The sequence below is a fragment of the Saimiri boliviensis genome, chromosome 16 (assembly GCF_048565385.1).
Source record: "Saimiri boliviensis isolate mSaiBol1 chromosome 16, mSaiBol1.pri, whole genome shotgun sequence".
Classification (NCBI taxonomy): Eukaryota; Metazoa; Chordata; class Mammalia; order Primates; family Cebidae; genus Saimiri; species Saimiri boliviensis.
In genome coordinates, this window is record NC_133464.1 from 1,170,801 (window position 1) to 1,198,447 (window position 27,647).

At 51.2% G+C, this 27,647-nt stretch overlaps 2 protein-coding genes and 1 pseudogene across 4 annotated transcripts in view; 1 reads left to right on the forward strand and 2 right to left on the reverse strand.

Moving 5' to 3' along the window:
• Nucleotides 1-4,934, forward strand: part of PCID2 (PCI domain containing 2) — a 28,489-nt gene extending 23,555 nt beyond the window's left edge. For all 3 annotated transcript variants that reach the window (XM_039473137.2, XM_074387420.1, XM_074387419.1), the window contains 5 exons: nt 1,521-1,621; nt 2,514-2,587; nt 2,704-2,829; nt 3,653-3,776; nt 4,760-4,934. In XM_039473137.2, coding sequence (XP_039329071.1) covers nt 1,521-1,621; nt 2,514-2,587; nt 2,704-2,829; nt 3,653-3,776; nt 4,760-4,849 — 515 coding nt within the window. In that variant the 3' untranslated portion in view covers nt 4,850-4,934. The remainder of the gene's footprint in view (nt 1-1,520; nt 1,622-2,513; nt 2,588-2,703; nt 2,830-3,652; nt 3,777-4,759) is intronic.
• A 5,355-nt stretch (nt 4,935-10,289) lies between these two features.
• PROZ (protein Z, vitamin K dependent plasma glycoprotein) lies at nt 10,290-25,728 on the reverse strand. The gene is made up of 8 exons (XM_003928259.4): nt 25,531-25,728; nt 23,598-23,761; nt 22,650-22,674; nt 21,118-21,231; nt 19,611-19,742; nt 19,139-19,206; nt 13,041-13,158; nt 10,290-11,090 (listed from the first exon to the last, which is right to left on the reverse strand). The coding sequence occupies exons 1-8, from the start codon at nt 25,598-25,600 to the stop codon at nt 10,579-10,581; spliced, it is 1,203 nt and encodes a 400-aa protein (XP_003928308.3). The 5' UTR covers nt 25,601-25,728; the 3' UTR covers nt 10,290-10,578.
• On the reverse strand, nt 11,190-11,340 carry LOC120365869 (U1 spliceosomal RNA; annotated as a pseudogene).
• Nucleotides 25,729-27,647: the final 1,919 nt, after the last annotated feature.

A 27,647-nucleotide genomic window follows, 5' to 3' on the forward strand; every position in this document is an offset into this window, starting at 1 on the left:
AATTTGAGATTACCTTGGGCAGTAGCAAAGGTCAAACTGGCAGCTGGTGGGATTTTGCAGACTTCCCGTGAATCCCGTTCCTTGGTCTCCACCCACAGGGTTCCTGGTGGGGCAAGACTTCGTGGTTTGGAAGAGACACTCTCACCCCACAGCATTCACGCTCCCTGTGCAGACTGGGTGTTTACTGTGCCCATGTGGCCACACAGTTTAGGAGCAGAGACAGTGGGTCTCAGTGTGAGTTCCCTCGGCCTTGACCCAGACCCGGGGCCTGCTGCTTCTGGTGACCCGTTCTGCATAGGGGAGCACTGCTGCAGCTCTGAGCATCTCTCTTCTCTTATATTTGGGACTTAATACACTGTTCAGGAAGAATTACATAAACAGGAACATCTCACTTTCCTAATTGTTGACCCAAACCCAGCCTCAGCAAGGTCTCTTCTTGTCACCTAGGGAAAATGTGGAATTGTCGTTTCCTCTGCTCTCAGCTTTCCAGCCTCAGGACAAGGCTCAGCTCCCCGGAGCCTGCCTGTTCTGAGGGTTTCTCCTTAGCGTGAGCAGAACTCTTCGCGGGCCTGTCGTGTGCAGCTTGTAGGATTAATCTGGACAAGTAGAATTGTTTTCATATTTTGAAGTCTATTAAATTCAAATCTGTTTCATATGAAATGGAATGCTTTTTTGATATTGCTATCAGGACAGAATGAATATGTCATATACTATTAATAGTAAGATAATTTTTTTTTTTTTTGAGACGGAGTTTCGCTCTTGTTACCCAGGCTGGAGTGCAATGGCGCGATCTCGGCTCACCACAACCTCCGCCTCCTGGGTTCAGGCAATTCTCCTGCCTCAGGCTCCTGAGTAGCTGGGATTACAGGCACGCACAACCACACCCAGCTAATTTTTTGTATTTTTAGTAGAGACGGGGTTTTACCTTGTTGACCAGGATGGTCTCGATCTCTTGACCTCGTGATCCACTCGCCTCGGCCTCCCAAAGTGCTGGGATTACAGGCTTGAGCCACCGCGCCCGGCAACAGTAAGATAATTTTTTAAAGTAAGTGGTGATTTTGATCCCCGAATTGTATGCTAAGCTGGAGGTGATGTTTTGCTAAGTTATTTTCATTTTGTTTAATAATGAGTGATTAAAATGTATTGTGCAGGTCCACTTTTAACCATGTCTTTATATTTTTCATGCATGTAGAAACCATCTGAACAGGGTCAAACTTTTAAAATGTTATCATGGCTTCCCAGATGCTCTTAGGCAAATCAGAATCTGTGGAATTTGGTTTTCAGATTCCTCTGTTAAGTAGGACTTCCCAGGCAATTCCTGGTGAATTTGGGGCTATGGATTTTACTTAAGAAAAGTCATCGCTCACAGAAATGAAACTGGCTGGTATTTTTTGAGATAATCAAGGGAGGGGTTTTGCCCTTTAAATCAGCATACGATGGTAGAATATGGAGCATGAAGGGCCTGACACAGTGCTGGAACAGCCAAGGTCTCACGTGTGCCGGCTCTGCCTTCTTCGTAGCTGAAGAGTACCTGTCGTTTGCCTTTGAGCATTGCCACCGTTCCAGTCAGAAGAACAAAAGGATGATTCTCATCTATTTGCTTCCAGTAAAAATGCTATTGGTGAGTGATTGTTACTCCATGTTTATAATTCCTGGTGCTTTCACGCAGTTGACAGCTGATAGGTTTCTTAAAACCTAGCAGACAGTCTGTAGCTGTTCAGTCTGAGTTGTGTGTGAGCACACCCCAAAATAAAGAAGGAGCAGGCACTGGTGTGACCCCAACCCGAGCTTCATGCCTTACGCCTCGATCCTTCTAGAAAAGCTTTCCCTGTGTCTTGTTTCCCATGAAAGTATTTAACTCAAGAGTTTCACATATAATAAAACAAGTACATATCACTTGTATTTTCCCTTAAAACCTAAGTTAAAAGCGGTGGGTTCACAAAGAAAGAAAAACATCCTTTCAGCCCCTCTGTGGGTATTTCATTTAGTTACCAAAATGTAGTTTTGATACTTGAAATAACTAGTAAGTTAATTGACTAATGAAGAAAGCATTACACACAGGTGGCTAAAGCTGCCGTAGTCCAGAATGGATTGTGATGGAAGAGTGCTGATGTGGTCCTGGCCTTCTCAATTCTAACCCTACTTAAGAGACAGCCAGTTTCAAATTCTTAGCTGATTTTTCTGGAAGCTACTTCCTCATTCCCACAGCTCATGCTTATACTGGCATTTCTTCAGTTACCACTCCCCTCCTGTTACAGAAATTCAAAGAGGTGTAAGAAAGTCAAGATCAAGATCAGGAGTCACAGAATGACAAAACTGTATTGTACCCAGGTGTTCTGATTTCTAGACCAGTGTTTTCCTAGTATGCTATGGTGTGTGTGATCCATGGACACGCTAAGAAACTCACTCAGGTTGCAGTTTTCTTTAAACTTAATTCCTTGATGTGAATTTTTATCAAAGACAATTTTGTCAAAAATGAAAGCTTTTTCATTCTGGAAAATTGACTGTCTTAGGGTCACATGCCCACTGTTGAGCTTCTGAAAAAGTATCACCTGATGCAGTTTGCAGAAGTCACCAGAGCTGTGAGGTAGAGTATGCTGTCTTTTCTGTTTGGGGTTTTTAAAAATGCAAACCCGATGAGAGTCGATGTGATTGCTGTGTGAGAAACTCGCCCTGCTTCTGACACGCCTCCTCCGTCACCAGCGAGGGCAACCTGCTGCTGCTGCATGAGGCGCTGGCGAAGCACGAGGCCTTCTTCATTCGCTGTGGGATCTTCCTCATCCTCGAGAAGCTGAAGATCATCACCTACAGGAACCTCTTTAAAAAAGTGTAAGTGTTTCCCCTGCGCAGTTGGGCTCCCAGTGGGGCTCTCCGCAGAGCAGAGGGCCAGGCTGCTGCAGCCGCCGCGTGGGTGGGGCCGCCATCTTCCTTCCCTTGTATGGGCTGAAGTGAAGCCTCGGTCCACTGCCTCCTGGGGCCTTGCGTGGAGACACGTTGAGTAGCTCAGGCTGTGCCTGGACTTCTCGGGGAGGTAAGCAGGTTCTGCGTGAGAAGACTTGAAAACATCAGCCCTGAGAGCGGCAGCCCCACATTTCATCAGGGCTCGTAGGACTCACCACCTACCCACCTCCCTTATTCGTAACCTACCAGCCCTCCAGCCACCCCGCCTGCCACAGAGGCAGATGCAGAGAGCGTCACCCCTTTCCTCTCCTCACGCGTCGTCTGAGGCCCTGTCCCCGCAGGGTCTCAGTTGAGTAAACTTCAGGCAGAGGCCCACTTTGTATGGAGCTGTGGATACCACGTCACAGACAGGAGGGACCCTGTTTCACTGAATCCAGGAGGCTTAGCCCATTGTTGGGTGCCTCCTGATTTGGGGGAGATTAACATGTGAAAATACACCTTAGATGAATGAAATACTTAGAAAATTCTTAAAAATTTGTACTAGTGGCTTTTTCAAGATTGAAAACTGAAATTAGACTTAATAGTTCTTTGAGTGTATTTTCGAGTTTGTCTAATAGGTGGGAACTTTTCTACTGCTTTAGAACAGGGGCTTGGTGAAAGCTGCTTTTTCCCTGCTGACTCACAGTGCCTTTTCTTGGCGTTGGAGTGCTGTGTCCTGTCGGTAACCACAGTGCTCTTCTCCCTCTTCCAGCTATTTGTTACTGAAAACACACCAGCTGTCTCTGGATGCTTTTCTGGTTGCCTTGAAATTCATGCAGGTGGAGGACGTGGACATTGACGAAGTCCAGTGCATTCTGGCTAACTTGATATACATGGTGTGTGAGTCCTGGTTTTCATCGAAGCATCTACTCATAGCAGGATTCAGCCCAGAATTTGAAGCTTCAGTGTGGGGGTGTTAAAATGGTTAAAAAGGCCTTTTGCTTTTGTTGAAGGTATTTTTTGATAGAACTAATTTTAGCCCAGGAAATACCATTCACCAGGGCCTTAGGAGCATGAGGGGATGGATACTCCATATGTTTGCTTTTTTTTTTGAGTTGGAGTCTCGCTCTTGTTACCCAGGCTGGAGTGCAATGGCGCAATCTCAGCTCACCACAACCTCCGCCTCCCAGGTTCAAGCGATTCTTCTCCCTCAGCCTCCTGAGTAGCTGAGACTACAGGCATGTGCCACCAGGCCCAGCTAATTTTGTATTTTTATTAGAGACAGGGTTTCTCCACGTTGGTCAGGCTGATCTCAAACTCGAAACCTCAGGTGATCCACCCACCTCGGCCTCTCGAAGTGCTGGGGTTACAGGCATGAGCCGCCGTGACCGACCATTTGTACATTCTTTGCCGTCGGTACATCCCTCCGTATCTGTTGACTCTCTGATGCCCCTCGGATAGCAACATCCATAGCTGCTCCAGTCACTGATAGGATGTAGTATTTGCACATCCTCCTGCATGCTGTAAATTAACTTTAGGTGACTTATCATACTCAGTGCACTGGAGAGAGTCGTTACACTGCATTGTTTAGGGACTCGTGGCCTGGAAGGGCATCTGTAAGTGTTTCATACAGATGCATTTGTGTTTTTGTCTTTTTCCAAATATTTTCAATCCACAGTTGGTTGGATTCATGAATGTGAAACTCACCATTGGATACAGGGGGTCGATTGTATTTATTTTTATTCGTTGTCCTCCCACTGAACTCAGCTGTGTTGCTCTTGGGGAATAATGCTAATGCCAAATTAATTAAATCACCCAGCATCTTTGACAGGACTCTGATCCAAAAATGTAAACTAATTCCTCTCCTCTTCTCCTCCAGGGTCACATCAAAGGCTACATATCGCATCAGCATCAGAAGCTCGTGGTCAGCAAGCAAAACCCGTTTCCTCCGCTGTCCACGGTGTGTTGAATGTACACGTAGCCCTGAGGATGGGGGGCAGTTGTTTCCGTTTTGGTTGTGCTGATGAGACCCCCCGGCACTGCGACGAGGCTCTCTGAAGCTGGAACTCTTGGAGGCGCTTTTCCCAGGGACGCTGAGGCTGAGTGTTTCAGCACACCTGACTCAGTCTCCTCCTTCATGTGTAACTAATTTCAGCCTCATGAAAACCTGGAATTTCCTTTTTCACAAAACTCAGCTGGTTCTGGAGTCTTTGTGAAACTTCTCTGAAGGAGGCTTTGTGTGAAGGCAGCTCCGACTCACTTCTCCTAATCGTGGTTCCTGAAGACTGTCTTTGTGACTTTTTTGTACAAGAAGGGTATTCTGAATTTATACACATGGCATGTTCTTCATTGTATCTTCCAGGATTCATCTATTTTTATATATTAAATTTGAATATTTTATGCCATCAAAGTGATTGGTTAACTTAAGGCATCTTTTTAAAAGGAGAACTTAATTTGATTTAAATTTTCCAGATTTTATAGCTTGCCCGTATGGATGCTCCTCAATTTATGATGGGGTTACATCCCAATAAACTTATTTTATTTGCTTTTGCTTAGTTGTAAAAAAAAAAAAAACTTTCTTTTAAAAAACCATCTTAGGTTGAAAATGCATTTAATACACCCGCTACTAAACATCATGGCTCACTCTAGCTTTCCTTAACGAAGCCTCCACTTGGGCAAAACCAAACACAAAGGCGACTTTATTTTATACTAAGGTGTAGATACCTCGTGTAGCTGACTGGGTGCTGCACGGAGAGTGGACACGGAAGGGCCGCGTGGGCGCCGAGGCATGGCTGTCCCCGGGTGCGTCCCTTCAGCACCACGGTGAGGTTGAGCGGTCGCTAAGTCAGGCCACTCACATGGGGCTGTTGGGGCCGCCATCACAAAATACCGCAGGCTGGGCGGCTTCAGCCACAGGAGTGTATTTCCTCACAGGTCTAGAGGCTGCAGGTCTGACGGACGGGGTTGCCAGCCCAGTTGGCTTCTGAGGAGGACTCTCTTCTCAGCTGCACACTTAAGAGTATGGTGGTATTTGGCTGGGCATGGTGGCTCATGCCAGTAACCCCAGCACTTTGGGAGGCTGAGGTAGGTAGATCACAAGGTCAGGAGACCAAGACCATCCTGGCCAACATGGTGAAACCCTGTCTCTACTAAAAATACAAGAATTAGCGAGGTGGTGGATGCCTGTAATCCCAGCTACTTGGGAGGCTGAGGCAGGAGAATCACTTGAACCCGGGAGGCAGAGGTTGCAGTGAGCCAAGATCACACCACTGCATTCCACCCGGGCAACAGAGTGAGACTCTGTCTCAAAATAAATAAATAAATAAATAATACGGTGGTATTGTAGCTATGCTAGAGATGGTACAGATGGAGATGACTCTCCTGTCCCCACATTCTTTTTTTTGATGGGGGCAGGGCATTGCTCTGTCACCCAGGCTGGAGTACAGTGGTATGAAGTCAGTGCTTACTATAACCTTGACCTCTGGGGCTTAAGCAATCCTCCCACCTCAGCCTCCCGAGTAGCTGGGACCACAGGTGCATGCCACCACACCCAGCTAATTTTTTAATTTTTTGTAGAGACGGTCTTGCTCATGTTGCACAGGCTGGTCTGGAACACCTGGGCTAAAGCAGTCCCCGCCTCCTCAGCATCCCAAAGTGCTGGGATTCCGGGCATGTGCTACCTGGCCCTCTTCCTCTTACAGGACCACAATTATGTCGGATTAGGACCTCACCCTTAGGACACATGTCACCTTAATTACCTCCTGAAGACCTCACCTCCAGGTACAGTCACATTTGGTTAGGACTTCGACGTAAGACATTTGGGGGGACACTGTTCAGCCCCTAGCACTGCCATTTTTCAGAGCGTGCACATTTCCCCTATTTTATAAAAAATTTCCTAAAGAAGAACACAAACTACATTAGCTCATCTTTGTGAAGTTGCCACATTTGAAAGCCGCTCGTGCAAGGAGATGCTGTCCTATAAAGTGCAAATCCCTCCTGCTCACTCTGCAGGACAGGACTCACTGTGTGGGTCCCTCCTCGGGTTCCCCGTGATGCAGGAGCTGCCCAGGGCTTCAGCAGCGCTCTTTAGTTTGCTGGGACATGTGCTCATTTGCAGTTTCATTGGGGCTGGGAGGGGAAGTTTGGGGGCTCTTCTGGGGCCTGAACGGGCCCCTTCAAAGGTGACTTATTGCCACGTGTCAGCAGTGCTGGGTCAGCTCTCTGTGGGGCTAAGCAGGGCTGTGAGTGGGCTCCCCATCCCTCTCCACACTGGGAGCTGGATTCGGGGAGTGCAGGTCCCAGCAGAGCCAGGGAAGCCAGATTCTTTTATGCCCTGCTCTCCTGAGTCACGCCTGGATTCCAGCTGCGGGCTGCCACACACACACACACACACGAGAGATGAATGCAGGAGGGTGGGTGCCTGTGCCTGTGGACTTCATGCCAGGGGTCCTCGTGACCTACAGAGCTGTTCCCCACCAGCAGCAAGGTCCTCAGCGCATTATCGCAGCAGGTGCCTCCTGTGTCCTGTGGCGCAGACACAGAGTGAACTCACGTCGATGGAGGCTTTGGGTGTGCATCTGTTTTCTAACTACCATGTGTCCAGTAGAGTTGGGTATGGAAATCTGATCTTCCCTGCTGCTCAGCATGGGCCTTGAACGTCCTTCACCTTTTGATGTAAATGATTTTCTTACAGTAATTTGAATATTGGAATTTCTAGCAGCATACCTGAATTTCATTCTGGATTTAATAGCGGTCAGCATTTTGGGTAACATGCCGAACAGTCCATAGTGACAGAGTCAAGGATGGCCACTTTAAGGTCGCGCATGGCTATTCCTGATGATGAAAGAAACAGACTCAGTGCAGGTCTGCCTCTTGGTGTTCAGGCCTGTGTCAGTTGGTTCTCACACTGCTGTAAAGAACTGCCTGAGACTGGGTAATTTGTAAAGGAAGGAGGTTTAATGGACTCACAGTCGCACGTGGCTGGGGAGGCCTCAGGAAACTTACAATCATGGCGGAAGGGGAAGTGAGTATGGGAAAAACTGCTGCTTTTAAAACCATCAGATCTTGTTAGACTCCTTCACTATCAGGAGAACAGCATGAGGGAAACTGCCCCCATGATCCAATCACTTCTCAACACGTGGAATTACAATTCCAGATGAAATTTGGGTGGGGACACAGAGCCAAACCATATCAAGGCCTGCGTCCAGCATGGCTGTGTTCAAGTTCACAAGGGCATGTGTCAGTGTGTTTGCGTGGATTCAAATACTGGTCTTCATCCCTGCCTGAGTGTAAATGAGTTTGGTCCTTTAAAACATCATCACAGGCTGGACATGGTGGCTCTCACCTAGCATCCCAGCACTTTAGGAGGCCGAGGCCAGTAGATTGCTTGAAACTCCCATTTGATTCCAGCCTGGGCAACGTGGCAAAATCCATCTCTGTAGAAAAAAAATTAGCTGGGCATGGTGGTGTGCACCTGTAGTCAGGAGGCTGAGGTGAGAGGGTTGTTCCCTGCCTTCCCGCCTGGGGCGGCAGACAGAGACTGTCTCAAAAAACAAAGTCATCATAGCTAGCTTCCCTTTTCTTGAATTTTGTTGGGTTTGTTTCTGCTGTGGTTTTGTCTAACGTGCTGGTAGAGAAGTGCTTTCATTTCGAAGGCCCCCTCATGTCTCTGCTGACCGTCTGGGCCTGCAGCTTTCTCTGATTGTCCCTGATCGCATCATTATGCAGGGAGGGTCTTCCTGTGCTTTGCCTCTGCTCAGCTGTGTTTGGAATAGTTTTCAAGCAGGGCTTCTACTCTAGTCAATCCAAATTTGTAATGGAAGTACCAGAAGCAAGATTGCAGATAATTCTGCAGCGTTATTTACAGAAAACCTGCCATATTCATTAGCTGGTTTAAAAATCATTAGTAGGCATTTAAAGCAGTGATCTAATTGTCTTATGTTAGTTTGAGAATAATACAACCAAACTTCACTAAGACCAAAATTCACGAGGGTGAATTTTAAACTGTCCCCATTAATTTGCCTTAAATTACAGAGTTGCGTTTTGCCAAGTTCCTTTCAGAGAAATGGGCCATGTCATCTCCAGATTGGAGAAAAGAAGTTTAATTCTGGGGTGAAAGCATAAACGGAACAGAGTGTGCTGAAGAACAGTAAGGCTTAAAACCCAGGTAACCTGTGAACTCGTGCGAGTTCACCTACATTTCCAATCCCCTTTTTCAAAGTCCTCTCTGCTCTTCAGCGACGCTCTGCGGGCCGTGGTGCCTGCAGCTGGCCCTCGCCCTTGCCCGAGCTGAGCACACCTCGCTCACCCACCTGGAGGCGGCCTCTGCGAACTCTGCTGCTCGAGGATACTGGTGGAGAAGCAGCCGTGCCCCTTCCTTAACGAAGTCAGAGTTAACATGTGAACATTCACGCCATTTCTGTCCAGTTCGGTGCAAATTCAGACCCTGCTAGGAGCTCTGGTCTCCAGGGAAGCCTGCTGGGGGGCGGGCGGGGGGGTGGGTGGCTGGGCTATAGCTCTGTCCTTGGTACTAACGTTGTAGCTGCAGCCTTCAGGACAGCAGGTGCTCACTGTGACTCCTGGTCTGTTCTACAAAATACCACAGACTGGGTGACAAACAGCAGAAACTCAGTTCTCACAGATCTGGGGGCTGGGAAGTCCAAGATCTGGGTGCCGGCAGAGGCCTGGCAGATTCGGTGTCTGCTGAGGGCTGTCTCCAGGGCAGCACTTCCTCCAGCGTCCTCGTGTAGGAGAAGGGACGGAAGGGTCTGGCAGAGCCCTCATGGCCTAGTCACCTCCCGGGGGCACCACATCCCCCATACCATCATCTTGGGGTAAGTTCCAGCTTCGGAGTTTTGAAGGGACATACACTCAAGCCACAGCGGTGCTGAGCGCCGTCCCAGCTGCCCATCAGCCTGTTGACGTGATGCTGGGACTCCACCCTGGGTGACCCTGAGGCATGAAGAGCTGGAGCAATTGTCCAAGAGCCACCTGGCAGGATGAGCAGAGAGCTGAGACTCCAGTGCTCAGTCCTGACCCGGGCCTGGGAACCCGTGGGAGCCTTCCCGGAGACGGGCAGGTACACAGCCCATGAGACACCGAACTGCCTCCTCAGCCACCTGTGCTCCCCAGCCCTTTCCTCTGAGGCTGCCTCTCTAGGGCACCCCAGGATCGTTCTCCTCCTCCATTGCCAACCTGCTTCTAGTGACTTTCCCCGCTCTGAGCCACCATCTCGGTCACAGTGGCAACCGGTGAACCAGCAGAGTCAGGAGGTCACTTTCGGCTGTAACTGGTGATTGCTGGCTGCTTCTGCACAAGAACACACTCACCTGTGTGCAGGTGGGTGGCCACGCCCTGAGCACAGAGAACACTGGACTCGGAGGAGGAAAGAATGTCAGGAAACCAGGCTGTTTTACAACTCACAGATTATCGTCTTTTATTATGTAGTGTATCTCGTGTTTTCTAAGGTCTCTATTGAAATAAAGAGTTCCAGGGGAAGAAAGATCACAGCGCTCAGTAAACGACCCAGCTGCTCTGCTGCTCGTGGGCTGAGCGCGTGGTCAGGGATGTGACAGTCGTCACAGACGCTGTGACCTGGCGTGTGGTGAAGTTTCAGCACCCCCCGCCCCCGCCCCCTGGTGGCAGTGCAAGCTTGGAATCCCACTTCAGGTTGTGCTCTTCCTGGCTAGCTGAGTTTTGCTACTTTATCATCTGTTTAAACCAGAGTGAGTACCTGGAGACCTTGGTGACAAGGACTGTGTGAGCCTGCCCTCCTGCTGGCTGGGCGCCCAGGACCCCCGTGAGGAACCAGGAGCCTCTGTGCTCTCTGGTGACCACACTTCCCTCCAACCAGTGCGCGGCCGCCATGCCGCTTCTCTCGCAGGAGGTCCTGGTGGTGACAGTCACGTTCAGGAGCTGCCCGCACTCCTCCCCCTCCACAGGTGTGACCGGCAGCACGGTCAGCGAGTTGCCCAGGTCAGTGCCATTGTGGGCCCAGCCGCTGAGGAGGCCCCTGGTGTGCGGGATGAGGACGTGCTCAGCGAAGTCCTTCTCAGCGGTGCACACGGGGAGCCCCGCGCCCGGGCACTGGAGGGGCCGCTCCAGCTCCAGCAGGGACAGGTCGTTCTCCCCAGTGCCCACATCGTACCTCATGTGCACATGGGCACGCTTTATCTTCATCATCAGCGGGTCTCCGCTCGTTCTGTTAAAATCTGAAATCCAGAAAAATCGCCAATTCTTTACAGTCTGATTTTCAAGGTGACATGATATTCAGGAACACACTTCTCTCTCTCTCCCTTTTTTTTTAATTTTAAAAAAGTTTTTTCATTTTTTTACTTTTATTTATGCCGTCGAGTTTCCCACATTTGGGGAAATCGCAGGGGTCAGCACATCCGGAGTGACAAGCCTCGCCCTGGGAAAATCACCTTCGTGATTCTGGGATCTCCCCTGCCAGGTAAGTACAGGAACACACTTCTCAGTGAGCCACCTGAGGAGGGAGAGACCACCCCTCAAGGACCCGCAGGCTCACTGCCCTGTGGTGGCCTTTTGTATTCTTCTGTGGACGGAAAGGCCACTCACAGATTGCACCATTGCAACCAAATGCCCCAGCATTAAAAATAGTCAAGGCAAATTCTTCTGTTTTGGAAATTACAATGGGGTTTGGTGAAATGGTTATAAAGTAGGAAGCACTGGTGTGGAACTTCTCCAGGCCAGTCAGATATTGGCTGTAGAGAAGTGGGTTTCGGGTGATTTTGTTCACTGACAGATATTTAAGGGCCGGGTGTAGTGGCTCACACCTGTAATCCCAGCTCTGTGGGAAGCCAAGGCAGGTGGATCACTTAAGGCCAGGAGTTTCAGTCCACCCTTTCCAACATAGCAAAACCCTGTTTCTACTAAAAATACAGAAAATTAGCTGGACATGGTGGTGCATGCCGGTAATCCCAGCTACTCAGGAGAATGAGGCAGGAGAATCGCTTGAAACCAGGAGGTGGAGGTTGCAGTGAGCCGAGATCACACCACAGCACTCCAGCCTGGACCACAGAATGAGATTTTCTCTCAAAATAATAATAATAATAATAATAAAAGATGAAGAATAAATATATGTTTATTTTGAGTTTCTTCAGAGTCATTATAGAGCCTGTGACAGGTTAATGTGGAACTTTGCAGACTCTCGATGAGATAGAAACTATTGTGCGTTTGGACAGCTAAAGAAATAGGCACATGGCTGGGTGCAGTGGCTCACGCCTGTAATTCAAGCACTTTGGAAGACCAAGGTGGGTGGATCACCTGAGGCCAGGAGTTCGAGACCAGCCTGGCCAACATGGCAAAAACCCATCTCTATTAAAAATGCAAAAAAAAAAAAAAAATAGCCGGATGTGGTGGTGGGCACCTGTAAACCCAACTACTCAGGAGGCTGAGGCAGGAGAATCACTTGAACCCGGGAGGCGGAGGTTGCAGTGAGCCCAGATTGCAACACTGCACTCTAGCCTGGGGGATAGAGTGAAACTCTGTCTCTGAAAAGAAAAAAAAAGAAAAGAAAAGAAAAAAAAGAAGGGGAAGGGGAAGGGGAAGGGGAAGGGGAAGGGGAAGGGGAGAAGAGAGAGAAGAGAAGAGAAGAGAAAAGAGGCAAGGCACAGAGACGCCGAGGAGAAGTCCTACTGTCTCAGCCCAAGTTCTCAGTTGCTGGGGGATTCCAGCCCCATTCTTCCCATTTTTAGCCAGTTACTCATCTCTTATGCCACGACCGTTCTATCATCCTTCTGTCACTGTGACTCCTCCCTTGCTAAGTATGAGTCAGCACTTGCCTGCCACCGCGCCCAGCTGTCACGCCCCTGCCACCGCCCCCAGCTGTCACGCCCCTGCCACCGCGCCCAGCTGTCACGCCCCTGCCACCGCGCCCAGCTGTCACGCCCCTGCCACCGCGCCCAGCTGTCACGCCCCTGCCACCGCGCCCAGCTGTCACGCCCCTGCCACCGCACCCAGCTGTCATGCCGGGTAGTTTACGGATGCCCTGGCTGTATAAGGATCTCAGTTTTATTGACAGTAAATTCAATTCTATGTTGCATTAGAAACAAACATTCCAGTTTTAAAATTTTCATTTCATTCTGGCATAGGATAGTTTATTTCCAATGTGATTTTATAAAAACTCATAAAATACTTACATGTTTTTACACTAATATTCCTGTGTAACAGTGAACATTTTGCTGTTGTCAGTACAAAATTTTCCTGTATTATAACACCACCACAGAAGTCTTTTCCTTCGGAATTTGTTAGCTTTACCTTTAAAAATTAAAACAGACAATAAATAGCTGGTGACTGTCTGCAGGATTCGGGGTGGTGAAGTCTACTGGTTAGGGATATGGACTCGGAAGGCAGACAGCTGCATTTGAATCTTGCCGTGGCACTCAAATGGCTATAGGATTGTTAGCGAATCACTGGCAACCTAAGCTTTTACTTGCTCAGGGATGAAACGGAACTGGCACTTCCCCTCTTGGCCACGGTGAAGTAGGAGTGGCCAGATCCACCTTCCCACCTGAAGCAAAATACGGACAAGATCTACGGAATGATGGTTTTCAGGGACCGTAATCCCCAAGAAATGACTGTCCCAGCTACCGTCCTGAATGTCCATGGTGTGGGGCAGTGCGGGGCGCCTCAGTCGGAGCCCCGCCGACTCCCTGAACTGAAGACAGAGAGCTGAGAGCCCAAGGAGACCACTGTGGCTGGAGTTTGCAGAACAGAGTCCGGCTGAGGAGAGGGCTTGGGAGTGAACACCAGAAGATGGCCGCGTGCTAGCACTTTTCAGCAGAGCAGTGGCGATCACATGTGTACGTGGAGACTAGTTACGGCCAGGGAAAAGACCACCCAAGGGGGTGGGAGGGAACCGTGCTGGACGCTCACACAGGCTGGGTACAGCGATCGTTTCCACCTTCTGAGTTAAAACATCCCTGACTCTGGGGGACGCAGCAGGGTGCACGGAAGGGCTTCGCTTCGGTGGTCAGGATAAGTAGCTGCAGACTGAGCTGCCTGGGTCCTGCCCAACACATCATAAGAACGACATCCCAAAGGAGGAACCCATTTCCAGCTTAACTGCGTCCCAGAACAATAACCGTGTGCATGTATAGAACACAAAACATTCAGCACCTAGCAAGATAAAATTCACAATGTCTGAAAATCCATTACGGATCACCAGGCATACAATGAAATGGGAAAACCTGACCCATAATGAGAAGAGAAATCTCCCAAACTGTCAGCACTGGCAGATGTTGGTACACAAAGACAATTAAAGAGGGATTGTAACTATAGTCCAAATATTCAAGAAGTTAAGGAGAGACCAAAAAATATATTTTTAAAAACCTAGATTAAATTTTTGGATGACAGCTACAATGTATGAGGTTAAAAATCCACTGGCCAGGATTGGTAGCAGATTAGACATTGCAGAAGAACAGATTTATGACCTTGAAGACATCATAACAAAGTATCAGAAGTAAAACACAGAGAGAAAGGAGATTTTTGAAAAACGAACAGACCATCTCTGAGCTATACTATTCAAAAAGCTTAAGATACATATAATTAGAGTCCCCAAAAAGAGCAGAGAGACGAGAAAAAATATCCAAAAATAATGGGCCAGACATGGCGGTTCCTGCCTATAATCCTAGTACTTTGGGAGGCTGAAATGGAAGGATTGCTTGAGCCCAGGAGTTTGAGATCAGCCTGGGCAGTACAGCAAGACCCCATTTCTACGTGGAAATTAAAAATTAGCTATGTGTGGTGGTGCACACCTAGGGTCCCAGCTACTCAATAGGCTGAGGTGGGAGATCACCTGAACCCAGAAGGTTGAGGCTGCAGTGAGCCATAATCACACCACTAGACTCCAGCCCAGGCAACACAGTGAGACCCTGTCTCAAAAACAAAACAAAACAAAAGAGAGAGAGAGAGAGAGAGAGAGAGAGAGAGAAAATTATGACCAGTTTTCAAATTTGATGAATGCTATAAACCCACAAATCTGAGAATCTCAACAGACCTATGCATAAGAAACATGAAGACAACAGAAAGATACAATATAATTAAACTCCTCAACATCTGTGATAGAGGCAATCTTAGAAAGTTAAGATTAAAAAGCGTTTAAGATCTTAAAAGTGCCACGGGAAAGGACGCGTGAGGAACGGCAGCAGGGTGGCGGGGGCTGTCCGTGGCACGAGGCAGCCGGGAAGGCAGCAGGGCAGGCCCCAGGGCCGAGGGGACAGGACTGCTGCCAGCCTGGGGCTCTGTGCCGGACGAAGAGCCCTTCAGAGATGACGGCGAATAAAGACTCTGCAGACAAATGCAGGAGGGCTTCTTCCCCAGACGCCCCACAGCACAGCAGGTATCAGAGGAGCCCTTTCGGCAGGACGGAGGTGATGCCAGAGGGAGACCTGGATCTACACAGGGCAGCGGGGAACACCAGGAATGGTCATGATAGCCTATGGAGTTCTTATCCGCATTCCAGTGTACATGTAAGGGTTTTTTCTTATTCTTTAAACTTCTTTACAGGAGACTGTTTAAGCAAAAATAATGGAAGTGCAGAGTGGCATTTATAATATCTCTAGATATAAGACATCTGCCAAAACCAGCACACAGGCCAGGAGGGAAGGAGTGGGGCTTGACTGTCGTGAGGACTCACGCCACAGCTAGCGGACGTGGCATCCGCGAGGGTGGAGTGGCCCACGGTGCCCTAAAGATGTGTTCTCCAAACAAACCGTGCAGCAACCACTGCCAAGAACCAGAGACGATGAACCAGCGAGGAGAGAAGGCAGATCATAACCAGATGTAGTTAATATAGGAGAAGGCAGAAAAGGGGGAAAATAACAGACGAGGAAAATAAAAAGTAGCAAGATCGTAGCTTTAAACCTCAACATATCAACAATTACGATAAATGTAAAATGGCCTCTATACCCCAATTAAGAGACGAGGATTTTCCAGACTGGGTAAAAATAAAAGCCAATTATATGCTACCTATAAAACATGTACTTTAAATATAAAAATACTAATAGGTTAAAAGTAGAAGAATGGAAAAAGTCAGTCATGCTAACACTAATGGTTAGAAAGCTAAAGCGTCCGTATCAATATCAGACAAAGGGGATTTTAGAGCAAGCAGTTGTTACCAGGAATACCAAGGGAGAACTCCAGAAGTTACCGGAAGGACTAAGTGAAATAAAGCGTGTCCCCACACAGTGCAGGTGCTGGCTCTGGAAGTGTTAAGTGCTGTCCTCTTCAGTGGTCTCATACAATGGAAAAAGCTGAACAAAGTAGAAAAGAGTTTTTCAACTTGACCATGGCATCGTTCCTGGAACCGTTGATGTGTTTATGAATGATAGCTACCACATGCTGAATACCTACTGTGAGAAGACATTATCTGTGATCCTCACTTAAAGGTGGGTAAAACCGAGTCTGAGAGAAGATGGCACCTGTGCCATCCGTTGGCCGGACTTTTAGTTAAATGCAGTGGAGCCAAACGGCCTATTTCTTCCCTAGGATGTAAGAAACAAGGAAGTTCTGGCCGGGCGCGGTGGCTCAAGCCTGTAATCCCAGCACTTTGGGAGGCCGAGGCGGGTGGATCACGAGGTCGAGAGATCGAGACCATCCCGGTCAACATGGTGAAACCACGTCTCTGCTAAAAATGCAAAAAATTAGCTGGGCATGGTGGCGCGCGCCTGTAATCCCAGCTACTCAGGAGGCTGAGGCAGGAGAATTGCCTGAACCCAGGAGGCGGAGGTTGCGGTGAGCCGAGATCGCGCCACTGCACTCCAGCCTGGGTAACAAGAAACTCCGTCTCAAAAAAAAAAGAAACAAGGAAGTTCTAAAGATAATCCTCAATGCTACATCCTGCTAGGCCACTTGATTATTTTCCTTTTCAAAGTTTGTTTTAGGAAAATTCCATATGTCAATTCAATTAAATAACTTCAGAACAATTTATAGTACTGAAGTAAAAATCTAACAGTAGGTAGCCCACATAAGTCAATGTCCTGTGTCTTAAACACACCAGCTATGTTTAGAGAATGCCACCTCCCAGGTTGTACGGCTCTTAGCCTTGTAGGGGACAGAGCCAGACCCTGTCACCGCCCATGGAGGACCACGGCACCCTGGGCCCCCGGGTACCAACCCTCCACGCACTCATGGGGCAGGCAGCGATAGGAGGAACTGTCTTAGAAAGCTTGGGGAAGGAAGGTGATGAGATTGAGAGGAAGCTTGCAAAGCTGATGATAGATCATTCCTGCTTCCCTCCACCTTCCAACACTCCATCTGCTTTGCCTCCCTCAGTCTCTTCCTTTCGATCCTGGAGCTGGGCAGTTTCAAGTCCTTCAGCTCCATCCTGTTCTCTCCCAGTCCACATGGCTGCCAGCGTCAGTGGGCAGGCAGAGCTATCTAGTAAGAATTGGAGTAAAGCCAGGCACAGTGGCTCACGCCTATAATCCCAGCACTTTGGGAGGCCAAGGTGGGCAGATCACAAGATCAGGAGGTCAGGACCAGCCTGGCCAACATAGTGAAACCCCATCTCTCCTAAAAAATACAAAAAGCCAGGCATGGTGACAGGCACCTGTAGTACCAGCTACTCAGGAGGCTGAGGCAGGAGGATCACTTGAACCTGGGAGGCAGAGGTTGCAGTGAGCTGAGATTGCGCCATTGCACTCCAGCCTGGGCAACAAGAGCGAAACTCCGTCTAAACACATACACACACACACACACACACAAGAATTCAGGTGAAACTGAAGCATGTCACACACACACACACACACACACACACACACACACACACCACACAGAAACCTCAGGGGCTTGTTCCTTACAGGCCCTCACAGAGGGGGCCCCTGAGACTGCGCCATCCACACGGCAGCCACACTTGGGTTCTGAGCATTGTGGACACCAGCGCTGCACTTCAGTGTAAATTCATACCAGATTCGAAAGATTTTGTGTAAAGGGAAAAGGCAAATACCCCAATAATGTTTATATTCATTATATGTGGAAGCGTTGACTCTTATGTTGCGCTAAATATCATCAAAATTAATTTCACATGCTTTTACTTACATTATTGTGGCTACTAGAACATATTAAATTATATATGTGGTTCACGTTGCGTTTCTATTGGACAGGCTGTTCTGAAGCATTTACTCAGGCAGAAGGAGATAACTGTGTTAGAGCCGGAAAGGCAAGGAAAGCAGAAAATGATGTAAGTAAATCAAAGTCAATGCTGGTGGTATAAAACCATAATAATAAAAATTGTAATATCCGGTTTGTGAAGCTGTACAGAAAGCAAGAAAAGAATAAAATACTGGCCAGATAGCAAATGGACCCGGAAGGAGATGTGCTGGGAATTAAGTCTGAGGAGGGAGAAATGGCTGACTTTACATATGCTAAACACGGATGTTTATGTGTCAAGAGTGAGCATGAAATGGAAAGTGAAAGATTAGGCCGGGCGTGGTGGCTCACACCTGTCATCCCAGCACTTTGGGAGACCGAGGCGGGTGGATCACTTGAGGTCAGGCGTTCTAGACTATCCTGGCCAACATGGTGAAACCCCATCTCTACTAAAAGCATAAAAATCAGCCGGGTGTGGTGGTGTGCCTGCGGTCCCAGCTACTCAGGAGGCTGAGGCAGGAGAATCGTTGGAGCCCAGGAGGCCGAGGTGCAGTGAGCGGAGATCGGACCACGGCGCTTCAGGCTGGGCCACACATCGAGACTCCGTCTGAAAAAAACCGAAAAACCAAAAACAAGTGAATGGTTGACTTCTAAATCAGCCAAGGGGGAAAGGGAAGAGAACAAAAATGAATGCCAAACTAGAGAAAAGCAGTGAAGGAAATAACAAAGCTAGAACACCAGTCAGGCCGGGAGCTGAGAGCAGAGCCGGTGCCTGAGCTGGGCCCAGGCTGCCCCTCAGCCTCCGCGGTGACGCCCAGGCCCCCAGGGTGGAGCAGCCGGTCGCTGAAGTGCTTCCAGACACGCTGTGACTTCGAGATGTTTGGAGAAAAGGGTCTTCGGGGCTGTGAACGGTGCTGCTGTCTTTTGGTATTTGGGGCAAATAATGGAGACAGCTGAAGTTACGAGCTCAGCAGTAGAAGATGCTTTGGAGTGTGACTAGAGGTTAGTCAGTCGATACAGTCAATAGCCCACCAAAGTCAGGAAGCCCGATTCCCTTAGTCGGTACATTTCCGTTTAGCAAAGATGGAAACGACAGGTGAGGTGAAGGCCGCGCAGTAAACGCAAGACGCGGACAGCGCGCTGTTACCTGCCACGGGAGGTCCTGTGGATCCTGTGCGCTCTTCCGGGAGGCCAGCACCCCGCAGGCACACTGGTCTGGGTTTGTGGTAGCAACAAGAGAATAAAAGTCAGCGCCTTCCCAGCGAGCATCGGACGCCGTCTGTGGTGCTAGCCATTGCAGATCTGGGTCTGCGGCCCTAGCCACGACAATCTCGTCTTCACTGCTGATGAATGTGCAGTAACTGATGCAGACATGGAGCAGAGTGGAGTTAAACCACCCCTCACTGCACTCACGGTTTAGCTCAGAGTGGTCCGGGCAAGCACTAGTGACAGGAATTGCACTTTCGAGTTGCCTTTGCTCTGGCAGGGAGACCCGACCACCTTCTGAGTCGTGGCAATTCCTTATCACAAATCCGTGGGCTTCACCCGGTACCATAGAAGGAGGAAGGAGGAGGTGGACAGGTCAAGGGTGTGGAGGCCGCTGTGGTCTGAGCACTCACCGTGGGGAACGCACCGTTTCTGGTCCTCACCAAGCCTGTAGCCCTGAGCACAGCTGCATGTGTAGGACTCCTGTCCCGGGAGGCAGAAGTGCTGACACCCATCAGTCCGCTCTGGGTGACATTCATTTTTAGCTGAAAAGGAAAAAAAAAACAAAACAAAACAAAGAGAAAGACTAGAAACACTAGCTTGGAAAGAGAGTCATTTGATCACAGCCTTGCACAGAGGTCCGATATTCCGGTCCCTGCGTTCTCATTCTCTTCAGACTGCTGCCCTTTGTGTGACAGTCCCCCACGCTTCCGTGTTTCAGGAAGGTACATGTAGATCAAAGACTCGGTGAGTGACAGCACTTCTGTCTGTCCTTAGAAAACGTGGCCCTGGGTGTATTTACACATGGACTGGAATCCATGCGCTTGTTTTCTCTGCTGGCTTGCATTTCCCACTGCAATGGCTGGTCCTTTTAAATTGCTTCTTCAAGGAGGGGATGTGGGATGGGAGGGGATTAGTGTGACGTCGATGGTGGCTGAGCAGCTGGGATGGGGGCTTTCCACCAAGAGGGAGAAGATTAAGCAAGGGGCATGTGGCTGGGCATGGTGGCTCACACCTGTATTCCAGCACTTTGGGAGACCAAGGTGGGCAGATCACAAGGTCAGAATATCGAGACCATCCTGGCCAACATGGTGAAACCCCATCTCTACTAAAATACAAAAAAATTAGCCAGGTGTGGTGACGTGTGCCTGTAGTCCCAGCTACTCAGGAGGCTAAGGCAGAGAATCGCTTGAACCTGGGAGGCAGAGATTGCAGTGAGCCAAGATGCCGCCACTGCACTCCAGCCTGGTGACAGAGCGAGACTCTGTCTCAAAAATAAATACATAGAAAGTTGGGGGGCACATGGTGGGTGGAGGTCAGAGCCTCCTTTGGTGCGTGGTAAATCTGGAATATCTGCGCAGGCACTAGCTGGGGCATTGAGGAGGCAGATGGAGCAGAAATCCGGACTTGGGAGGAGAGGGCTGGGCTGGAAGGAAGGTTTTCCCCAGAGGAATGGGCTCCAAGTTGCCCAGTGGCACTGAGGATGTAGGGCACTTGTTGCTGTAGCTGGTGGTTATGGACGCTGACCCTTGGCGGGTATTTAAGGATGTTTGTTTACGTGCTTTCTCTCTTCCCTGTCTGCAGAGTCTCCCGCTGGGGGATCTGGCCTGTGACCACAGCCTGTGAGCAGATTGTGAATGGGGAGGTGGGGGTGGGGAGGAGAGGAGACCACACTGTGATGAGTATGGGGGGCCCATCCGGAAGGGAGGGCAGCTCAGAATGCAGCCAGCGCTCCGGGCGTGGTTTCCGGAGGAGGATCTGGTTGGGAGGAGAGGAATCTACTGGGGTGAGCTGAATCGCGGTTCACACAGGTACTCGCTTGTCTACACTCCAGGAGGAGACCCTTAGGACCCTGGCCGAGAGTGCGAGGCCCAGCTGCCTGGGGAGGCCCTTGGGGGAAGGGGACGGCCGGAGCCTCACCCAGCTCGCAGTTGATGCCCTCGTAGCCAGGGGGGCAGGAGCAGGTGTAACCTCGGGTGCTGTCCTGGCAAGATCCGTTGTGGAGGCAGGGCTGGGAGACGCACGGGGAGCCGCCTGCAGGAGGAGGATGGCGGGGGGCTGGTGGCGGTGGCAGGGACGGGGACCTGAGCAGGAGGAGGACGGGGTGGGGGTGGCAGGGACGGGGTCCTGAGCAGGAGGAGGACGGGGTGGGGGTGACAGGGACGGGGACCTGAGCAGGAGGAGGACGGGGTGGGGGTGGCAGCAGGGACGGGGACCTGAGCAGGAGGAGGACGGGGTGGGGGTGGCAGCAGGGACGGGGATCTGAGCAGGAGGAGGACGGGGTGGGGGTGGCAGGGACGGGGACCTGAGCAGGAGGAGGACGGGGTGGGGGTGACAGGGACGGGGACCTGAGCAGGAGGAGGACGGGGTGGGGGTGGCAGGGACGGGGACCTGAGCAGGAGGAGGACGGGGTGGGGGTGGCAGCAGGGACGGGGACCTGAGCAGGAGGAGGACGGGGTGGGGGTGGCAGCAGGGACGGGGACCTGAGCAGGAGGAGGACGGGGTGGGGGTGACAGGGACGGGGACCTGAGCAGGAGGAGGACGGGGTGGGGGTGACAGGGACGGGGACCTGAGCAGGAGGAGGACGGGGTGGGGGTGACAGGGACGGGGACCTGAGCAGGAGGAGGACGGGGTGGGGGTGACAGGGACGGGGACCTGAGCAGGAGGAGGACGGGGTGGGGGTGGCAGCAGGGACGGGGACCTGAGCCCACTTGTGCTGCTCCCCATGCCATCATCCGGCCCCCAGGACACTCCTCGCTCAGGTCACAGGGCTGGGCTGTGGGTACCTCCCGCTCCGCTGTTGGTGACACCTGTGTCCACCTGTGGCCCCTCTGTCCCACCCGTCAGCCCTTCTCTAGCCTCCCAAGCCTCTCCCTCTTCCTTCTGTGGCCAGTCGTCCCCGTACCTGTCTGGTGGTGGCTGCAGCTCTTTCCTTACTCATTCCGGGGTGGGTCCTTACCCTGGCCCCCCCAGCCCCATGGGTCTCCGTCTGTCACTTCTGTCCCGAGTTCTTCTGCAGCTGCCCACCCTGAGCTCCTCCCTCGGGAGCAGTCCCCTAACCAAAGTCACCTCCATCGGGGGCTGTCACTTTCCAAATGTGAGATGAGTTCTGACCCTGCTGCAGCATGAGGCTTCCCAGGAGCCAGGCAGCTGGAGGAGCTGCTCTTGGGGACCCACCTGGCCCAAGGCCCATGCCCCTGGGTGCCTAGAAGCTACCCAGATGCTGGGCAAGCCAAATCAGGTGCTGCCTGTGGCCCTGGTGGCAGAGCCCGGGGGCTTCCTGACCCTTATCTTTGGAGAGTCGGGGCTGTGCCCTTCCTTGGCAAGACATTGTGGGTCCCGGAGCCAAAGGCTTGGCATCTCCTGGTCTCAGGTCATGAAGTGTCCTCAGCCCACGCCCTCACCTCACCCCAAGGAGTTAACACACCAAGGAGATGAAGGAACCCACTTACCCTTATATTGTCTCCAGAATTCATCCTTTAGAGTTAAAACACAAAAATGTTACAAATGGGACATTTGTTTTTCTGTATTCTTTCCTGTAGATGAACTTGAAGGTAAGAAAATATTTATTCACCTAATGGGACAATATTGGTTGAAACAAACGCACAATTTTCCTGTCTGTTTTATGGCCTATTTGTTTATGTTAAATGCATATTAACTAAATGGACCTGTAAGATCATCTACTCAACATCTGCTCACCACCACCTATTTAAGGAAGGGTGGTAGTCTGCGATTCGGCACAAACCCGCCATGCACAGCTCCTGACGTGGCCCCCCCCTCCTGGGGCCAACCTCCACACCACCCTCCACAAAAGCACGTGATACAGAAGTCATATCACCTTTTCATTTGTTATAACCAGGTCAGATTTTAAAGATACGTATGTGTGTAGGGGAGTGGGGATGCTTAGTCTGGAGACAGAGGATCCTAAAATTAGGAGAATTATTCAGCCTTAACGCCTAGAAAGAAAATGTAAAAGGAATGGTATCGCCCAAAATCATATTTAGACTTCTGACAACTTGAATCATAAGCAGTGAATTTACACAATTTTCTCTGCCAGGAAGTTTGAAAACTGAAATTAGGGCAAAATACTTTGAAAAATTTTTATACTTTTCACATGCCTCTACGATTTCTCTGAGTTGCATTAAAAATGGTCTACTTCATAAGAGTTTTCGTATAGAAACATTAAAAAACAGCAGAGAAACAGGTCAACATTAATTCAGAATCAATTTTAATATTACTATGTTTATATGTAAAGCTGGAAACTCTTTATCAAACATGCTACTATTCTGCAAGGAAGTGAACAGGCTGATTAGCGGGACTCAGGCTCTGAGAAGCCACGTGCCCCGAGCCAGCGGGAGTCTAAATAATGAGGCAGCCTGTGCTTTGCGGTGGGTACATACAGTGACGACGTCATTTTCAAACACTTCTCTGGCTTCTTCGTAGACACAGATTTCTTCATAACATTCTTTTTCCAAGTTTCCCTCGAAGAGTTCTTCCAGAAGATAGGAGCCCCCACGCTTCCACCTCACCAGGACGTCGTTTGCTTTTGAGGCCGGGAGAAACACTACAGGCAGGACAAGAAGGCGGGTGGCTGGCAGCGCGGGGTCCCTGCTTTCCAGAACCGCCCCGGGCTCGCAGAGAGCTTGCGTGGGCCTCGGGGGCACCCGGGCTCCCCCTCCCCTCGAGGGGGGCAGGCACTTCATCTTCCGGGCCAGTGAACCAGCCTCGGATCAGGGCAGACACACTGAGGTTCTGCGGCGAGGCCACGGGCCTGTCGGGAGAGTGGACGGGGAGGGCTCGGGCCCGGTCCTGGGTCCGAGTGTAAAGGAAGGCCGAGCTGGAGACAAAGGTCACCGTGCTGAGCAGTGGGGACCAGGAGCGCCCAGCCCCTGTGCTGCCTCTGTGCTCAGTATTTAAGCTCTTGATAAAACACAGAAAGAAGACATGGAGCCCGGCCCGGGCTCTGCGGTTCCCAGGAGGAGAAGGCGGACCGGCGGCCAGGCTGCGCTCCCCGGAGCCTCTTCCCAGCCCAGGGCCCCAACCACCCTCTCCTGCTCCCCAGGGGCCAAAGCCCAGGCCCATCCTCCCTCCCTTTCGCTCGGTGCTGAGGGGTCCAGCAGAGGCGGCTCGGCAAAGCCCGGCCACGGTCAGTGCTGGGGGGGTCATCCTCTCAGGGCGGGAGACCACGGGACCAGGGGGGACTTGCAGCTTTCCTGGATGCCTGTGCAGGCAGATTCAGGATGGGGTTTGTGTCTATCCCTCCAGCGAAGTGGCTGGAGGTAGAAGGGTGGCGGGGGCAGGGTGGTGGGGGGCAGAGTGTTGGGGGGCAGGGTGGTGGGCGGGCAGGGTGGCGGGGAGCAGGGTGGTGGGGGTCAGGGTGGCGGGGGGCAGGGTGGTGGGGGTCAGGGTGGCGGGCGTCGGGGTGTCAGGGGTCGGGGTGGTGGGCGTCGGGGTGTCGGGTCAGGGTGGTGGGGGTCAGGGTGGCGGGGGCAGGGTGGTGGGCGTCGGGGTGTCGGGGGTCGGGGTAGTGGGGGTTGGGGTGGCGGGGGCAGGGTGGCAGGGGGCAGGGTGGCGGGGGCAGGGTGTTGGGAGCAGGGTGTTGGGGGCAGGGTGTTGGGGGCAGGGTGTTGGGGGGCAGGGTGGCGAGGGCAGGTGGTGGGGGCAGGGTGTTGGGGGGCAGGGTGGCGGGGGTCAGGGTGGCAGGGGGCAGGGTGTTGGGGGGCAGGGTGTTAGGGGGCAGGGTGGCAGGGGGCAGGGTGTTGGGGGGCAGGGTGGCGGGGGGCAGGGTGGCAGGGGGCAGGGTGGCAGGGGGCAGGGTGTTGGGGGTCAGGGTGGCGGGGGTCAGGGTGGCAGGGGGTAGGGTGGCAGGGGTCAGGGTGGCAGGGGGCAGGGTGGCTGCACACTCCAGGGCCTGCTCCCTGGCTGTGTCTTTTCTCGAGACCGGGCCCTCCTGCTGGCCCAGCCAAGGCTCTCTCTGTCCACTCTGCAGTCTGGGCTAGGCCTGCCCCACTCCCTCCATCCTGTCCGCTGCCCGGCCCAAGCCTGGCCCCCCACCCTTCACCCCTCCCAGGCCTTTCCCTGCTCAATCTCCTGCACACACGCTTCTTTCCATTTGGGCATCTCTTGGGAGGACCCCAAGTGACACTGTCCTGTCCCAAAAACTTCAGCAAGTGATAAAGATTCAAGCAGCTGTTTCAGGAAGGAGAATTAAGGCAAGCCTGAGCACTCAGGGCTCCTCCACCTCCCAGAAAAAGCGTCATCTACAAATTCACCGTGGACTGAGTCAAGAAGGTTGCAGTGCAGGCGCGACCGATGGATAAGCCAGACGCCTACCTGAGGGCGCTGCACGGTGCAGGGCGAGGACCAGGACCAGGCCCTGGAGCAGCGGGATGCAGCCTGCCATTCCCACCCGGAGCACTGGGGTAGGGCTGCAAACAGCCAAAGTCCAGGCTGGGGGAGGTGCCCACAGCAGGAGCCTCCGGGCATGACCTGCACAGCTGGGTGCTCTCCTCCTGCAGTTTTCTGTTTGAGGCCAGGCAGAGAAATGAACGGTGGAGGCTCAGAGGGCCTTGGGAAATATTTAGGGAGACAGCAGAGGGTAAAGGCAGCAGGTGCAAGGTGGAAGGTGGCACCCATGCCCTGTGTGATGAATTGGGGTGACACAGGCACGGCCCCAGCCTGGGGACATGGCAGTGGGCAGGACAGACAAAGCCACATGCAGCTTACGTTCTAGGTGTGTGTGGAATACACAGGAAAGAAGGAGGGAAAGAGGAAGGAGGGAGGGCCGAAGGAAGGAGGAAGGGGAGAAGAGGGAGGGAAGGAGGGAGGAGGGGGAAAGTGGGGAAGGGCCAAATGGTGTCTGTCACAACAGCTCAGCACCATTGTAGCAGAAGCAGGACACACAATCATGAATGAACACTTGGCTGTGTGCCAATAAAGCTTTATTTATAAAAACCAGTGAGGGGCCAGATTTGGCTCCAGGGCTGTAGTTTGCTGATTTCAGAAGCAGACCCTTTGTATTAGTCCCTTCTCACACTGCTATGAAGAAATACCCAAGACTGGGTAATTTATAAATAAAAGAGGTTTAGTTGACTCCCAGTTCCGCCTGGATGGGGAGGCCTCAGGAAATTTACAATCATGGCAAAGGGCACCTCTTCACAGGGTGGCAGCAAAGAGAATGAGTGCAAACTTATAAAACCATCAGATCTCATGAGAACTCACTCACTATCACAACAACAGCATGGCGGAAACCACCCCCAGGATTCAGTTACCTCCCACTGGGTCCCTCCTGTGACATGTGGGGATTATGGGAATTACAATTCAAGATGAGATTTGGGTGGGGACACAGCCAAACCACATCAGCCCTTAAAGCCCGAGGTAAGAACCTGGTGTTTCCCCATGTTGACCAGGATGGTCTCGATCTCTTGACCTCGTGATCCACCAGCCTCGGCCTCCCAAAGTGCTAGGATTACAGGCGTGAGCCACTGTGCCCGGCTTCTAGAACCTGGTGTTTCATTTGCACCATGTTAGGAAGATATTGAAGGGAACAGGAATTGACATGGGAAGATTTGTGCTCTGAAGGGATCACCATGGCTGCTGTGTGGAGAACGGAACATTCCAGAGAAGTCAAAAGGGAAGCTGCTGGCACGTCCAGGAGGGGGTGAGGGTGCGGCCAGGCAGCAGGAAGCATGTCTGTGGTCTGGGTGCCTTGCGAAGGTAAAGCTGATGGGATTCGTGACAAATTGGGTCGGGCAGCACGGCTTCAAGGTTTGGGCTGAGCGATTGGCAGGGTGGCAGTGCATGGGCTGAGGTGGCCAGGCTCCCAGATGGCAGAGGGAAGCGAGGTTTGGAGAATTCGAGGTGTCCCTGAGAAGTCTAGGTGGAAACAGGGCTGGGAATCAGAGAAGCCGGACTCTCAGTGGAGATTCAGGTGGTAACAGATGAAATGACAGCACTGTCAGTATATGGATTTTGTTTGATTGAATGATACTCAAAAGTGGCAAAACTTAAAGGATTCTTTATAAAATTTTGTTAAAGTGGGAACAGAAGAAAACTAAGAAGCTAACAGCCTTTGAGTAAGAGGGTGCCAGTGAATACACCAACGCTGTGAAGTTTGCTTTAAAAAGCTGGGAAAAGAAAACAAATTAAAGTTTATCTTTAGCGAGTGAGCTGAAATAATTCAAAGCCAGAAGTTGATAGTTGATTGTATAGATCTTGGGTGAATTGCACCAGCCTGGTAATCTTTTTTTTTTTTTTTTTTTTTTTTTTTTTTTTTTTTTGAGATGGAGTTTCGCTCTTGTTACCCAGGCTGGAGTGCAATGGCGCGATCTCGGCTCACCGCAACCTCCGCCTCCTGGGTTCAGGCAATTCTCCTGCCTCAGCCTCCTGAGTAGCTGGGATTATAGGCACACGCCACCATGCCCAGCTAATTTTTTGTATTTTTGGTAGAG